The sequence below is a fragment of the Penaeus japonicus genome, unplaced genomic scaffold, assembly GCF_977035675.1.
Source record: "Penaeus japonicus unplaced genomic scaffold, GWHDUDI00000001_assembly GWHDUDI00000014, whole genome shotgun sequence".
Classification (NCBI taxonomy): domain Eukaryota; kingdom Metazoa; phylum Arthropoda; class Malacostraca; order Decapoda; family Penaeidae; genus Penaeus; species Penaeus japonicus.
The window spans coordinates 8,631,783-8,636,782 of record NW_028234416.1 but is presented as its reverse complement, the minus strand read 5'-3'; the positions used below and the strand labels follow the sequence as shown (position 1 = coordinate 8,636,782).

At 26.3% G+C, this 5,000-nt stretch overlaps 1 protein-coding gene across 1 annotated transcript in view; it reads right to left on the bottom strand.

The window, feature by feature from the left end:
• The window catches only part of LOC122264806 (cubilin-like), a 259,836-nt gene that overhangs the window by 73,647 nt on the left and 181,189 nt on the right, over nt 1–5,000 (bottom strand). Inside the window, exons 6-8 of the mRNA XM_086543696.1 lie at nt 4,903–5,000; nt 1,291–1,390; nt 795–889 (exon numbers count right to left, since the gene is read on the bottom strand). The exon at nt 4,903–5,000 is cut by the window's right edge and continues 85 nt beyond it. Coding sequence (XP_086399822.1) covers nt 795–889; nt 1,291–1,390; nt 4,903–5,000 — 293 coding nt within the window. The remainder of the gene's footprint in view (nt 1–794; nt 890–1,290; nt 1,391–4,902) is intronic.

Genomic DNA, 5,000 nt, shown 5'->3' with positions numbered 1-5,000 from the left:
GTATGTATATATATCATAATATAGGTAAATATATAGATACATATATATATATTGAGATATATTAGATATATATATTAAACATATATATAATATATATATATATGAGATTATATATATATATTATATATATATATATATATATATAATACAATTATATATATATATATATATATATATATAAACATATACTATATATGAATAGATATATATATATATATATATCGATATATACATATATAGTATATATATACATATATACAACATAATATATATATATATGAATATATATATATATATATTGATATAATATATATATATAGATATATATATAAAGAATATATATGCAGATATTCATAAATACGATATAATATATATATATATATAAATATTTATAATATATATATAGTAATATATATATAATATATATATATATAATATATATAAATTGCGTATCATATATATAATCTATATATATAAATCATATTCATATATGCTGGTGTGTGTGTGTGTGTAAAACATTGTAGTTGTTATGTTGTGTGTGTGTGTATGTGTGTGTATGTGTGTGTGGAGTGCATCTTAGCGTAAAAAAATCAATAAGAAATTAATTTAACCATCTGAAAACTGAAAACAAACAGTAAATACTTTCTAGAAAACAACAACATATATTCCATTTTTGTATGCGCATGAAAAAAAATACTCATTTGCCTTAAAAGAAGAAGAGGCATTAGTCTATTCACATTTCCACTATATATATGTAATATATAAGATAAACAATTGCCATACAAGACACTCACCACTGTATTGTGACATACACTGTAGGGAGAACAGCCTCCATTGTTAACGAGGCACTCATCCACGTCTTGGCACTGATAGCCGTCGCCGGTGTAGCCTTTGGGGATGGCACAAGGAACGGGTTATAAACATGGAGATATAAGCGTATGTGAAATCGTGTGGGGTGGAACCGTAGATTTATAAAAAAAATATTTCCTTGTAGATTATGCTTGCGTGAATTTGTATATGTCTTATAACACGTTTGTACATTTATAGAGTAAGGTCATGATATTTCTAGTTTTTTTTAAATCGAAGAATGCACGAGTGATCAGTCAAAATAATCCTAACAGAGCCCATAAAATTAGATGAAAATCATACTTACGAAACCAAGAAGTAGAACAGGAAACCTTCAAAAAACGATCCTCCAGCTACCAGGGCAACAACAAAAACAAAAACAACAACAACAACAACAACACTCAAAACAACAATATCAACAACAATATTCCCGGAATGCCTTACCCGAAGGACAGGGACCACATGTGAAACCCCACGAGGTTACCAAAGGTTGAACGCACGTGACCAGAGAAAAGAAAACAGCGGTGCGGTACGAAAGTGGCCACTGAAATCGTTTCCACAAACCAAGTTCCCCCGCAACGCACAGCGCGGATGGATGCTGTTCCCCTAGCCTTCCTCCCTCCCTCCGGGCTTACTTTCTCAACAACCCTACGTAGATGTGAAGGAAGCGTGCGCATTAGGAAGAGGCATGGGCATAGGCAAAACGGGGAGGGGGGGTGGAAAGCGGGGCGGGTGGGTGGGGTTGGGAGAGGGGAGGGGGATGGGGGGGGGGGGGGAGCGGGGTGGTGTGGGGTGCTGAAGAAAAGGGGAGGAGTGAGTCAAAAGACCAGGACGGGAGGGTGTAGACAATAAGCGCGAAATAAAAGTAAAAGGAAATGAAGGGGGTATATAAACATCCGTTGGGTTGAATTTGGAAAGATCTTTATGCTATGGAAAACAATAAGTACAAACTGAATTTGATCAAGAGTTAGACATTATATTTAATGATATTTGATCTACCAAATGATAATAATAGTGATGCTAATAATAATGATAATCATAATGATATCGATGATGATAATCATAATGATATCGATGATAATAATGATAATGTTAATAGCGATAATAATAGCAATGAAATGAATGATAAAAACAATAACAATAATAATGATAATGATTCTGATGATGATGATGATGATAATGATAATTATAACGATGATAATTATAACATCAATGATAAAAAAAGAGCAACAACAATAGCAATGATGATCATGATGATAATGATGATAATGACAATAATACAAACAACGATGATAATGATAATAATACAAACAACTATGATAATGATAATAATACAAACAACGATGATAATGATAATAATACAAACAACTATGATAATGATAATAATACAAACAACGATGATAATGATAATAATGACGATGATATTGATAATAATACAAACAACTATGATAATGACAATAATACAAACAACGATGATAATGATAATAATACAAACAACTATGATAATGATAATAATACAAACAACGATGATAATGATAATAATACAAACAACTATGATAATGATAATAATACAAACAACGATGATAATGATAATAATACAAACAACGATGATAATGATAATAATACAAACAACTATGATAATGATAATAATACAAACAACGATGATAATGATAATAATACAAACAACTATGATAATGATAATAATACAAACAACTATGATAATGATAATAATACAAACAACGATGATAATGATAATAATACAAACAACTATGATAATGATAATAATACAAACAACGATGATAATGATAATAATACAAACAACGATGATAATGATAATAATACAAACAACTATGATAATGATAATAATACAAACAACTATGATAATGATAATAATACAAACAACGATGATAATGATAATAATACAAACAACTATGATAATGATAATAATACAAACAACGATGATAATGATAATAATACAAACAACGATGATAATGACAATAATACAAACAACGATGATAATGATAATAATACAAACAACTATGATAATGATAATAATACAAACAACGATGATAATGATAATAATACAAACAACTATGATAATGATAATAATACAAACAACGATGATAATGATAATAATACAAACAACGATGATAATGATAATAATACAAACAACTATGATAATGATAATAATACAAACAACTATGATAATGATAATAATACAAACAACTATGATAATGATAATAATACAAACAACTATGATAATGATAATAATACAAACAACTATGATAATGATAATAATACAAACAACTATGATAATGATAATAATACAAACAACTATGATAATGATAATAATACAAACAACGATGATAATGATAATAATACAAACAACTATGATAATGATAATAATACAAACAACTATGATAATGATAATAATACAAACAACTATGATAATGATAATAATACAAACAACTATGATAATGATAATAATACAAACAACTATGATAATGATAATAATACAAACAACTATGATAATGATAATAATACAAACAACTATGATAATGATAATAATACAAACAACGATGATAATGATAATAATACAAACAACTATGATAATGATAATAATACAAACAACTATGATAATGATAATAATACAAACAACTATGATAATGATAATAATACAAACAACTATGATAATGATAATAATACAAACAACTATGATAATGATAATAATACAAACAACTATGATAATGATAATAATACAAACAACGATTATGATGATAATAATACAAACAATTATGATAATGATAATAATGCAAACAACGATGATAATAATGATAATACAAACAACTATGATAATGATAATAATACAAACAACGATGATAATGATAATAATACAAACAACGATGATAATGATAATAATACAAACAACGATGATAATGATAATAATACAAACAACGATGATAATGATAATAATACAAACAACGATGATAATGATAATAATACAAACAACGATGATAATGACAATAATACAAACAACGATGATAATGATAATAATACAAACAACGATGATAATGATAATAATACAAACAACGATGATAATGATAATAATACAAACAACGATGATAATGACAATAATACAAACAACGATGATAATGATAATAATACAAACAACTATGATAATGATAATAATACAAACAACGATGATAATGATAATAATACAAACAACGATGATAATGATAATAATACAAACAACGATGATAATGATAATAATACAAACAACGATGATAATAATAATAATACAAACAACGATGATAATGACAATAATACAAACAACGATGATAATGATAATAATACAAACAACTATGATAATGACAATAATACAAACAACGAGGATAATGATAATAATACAAACAACTATGATAATGATAATAATACAAACAACGATGATAATTATAATAATACAAACAACTATGATAATGATAATAATACAAACAACGATGATAATGATAATAATACAAACAACGATGATAATGATAATAATACAAACAACGATGATAATGACAATAATACAAACAACGATGATAATGATAATAATACAAACAACTATGATAATGATAATAATACAAACAACGATGATAATGATAATAATACAAACAACTATGATAATGATAATAATACAAACAACGATGATAATGATAATAATACAAACAACTATGATAATGATAATAATACAAACAACGATGATAATGATAATAATACAAACAACGATGATAATGACAATAATACAAACAACGATGATAATGATAATAATACAAACAACTATGATAATGATAATAATACAAACAACTATGATAATGATAATAATACAAACAACGATGATAATGATAATAATACAAACAACTATGATAATGATAATAATACAAACAACTATGATAATGATAATAATACAAACAACTATGATAATGATAATAATACAAACAACTATGATAATGATAATAATACAAACAACTATGATAATGATAATAATACAAACAACTATGATAATGATAATAATACAAACAACAGAGTCCCCGAAGAGTCCGAGAAGTCCGACCCGTTGACCTGCGCCTCCAGGGCCTCGACGCGGTCCCGCAGCACAGGCAGCCCGAGGATCC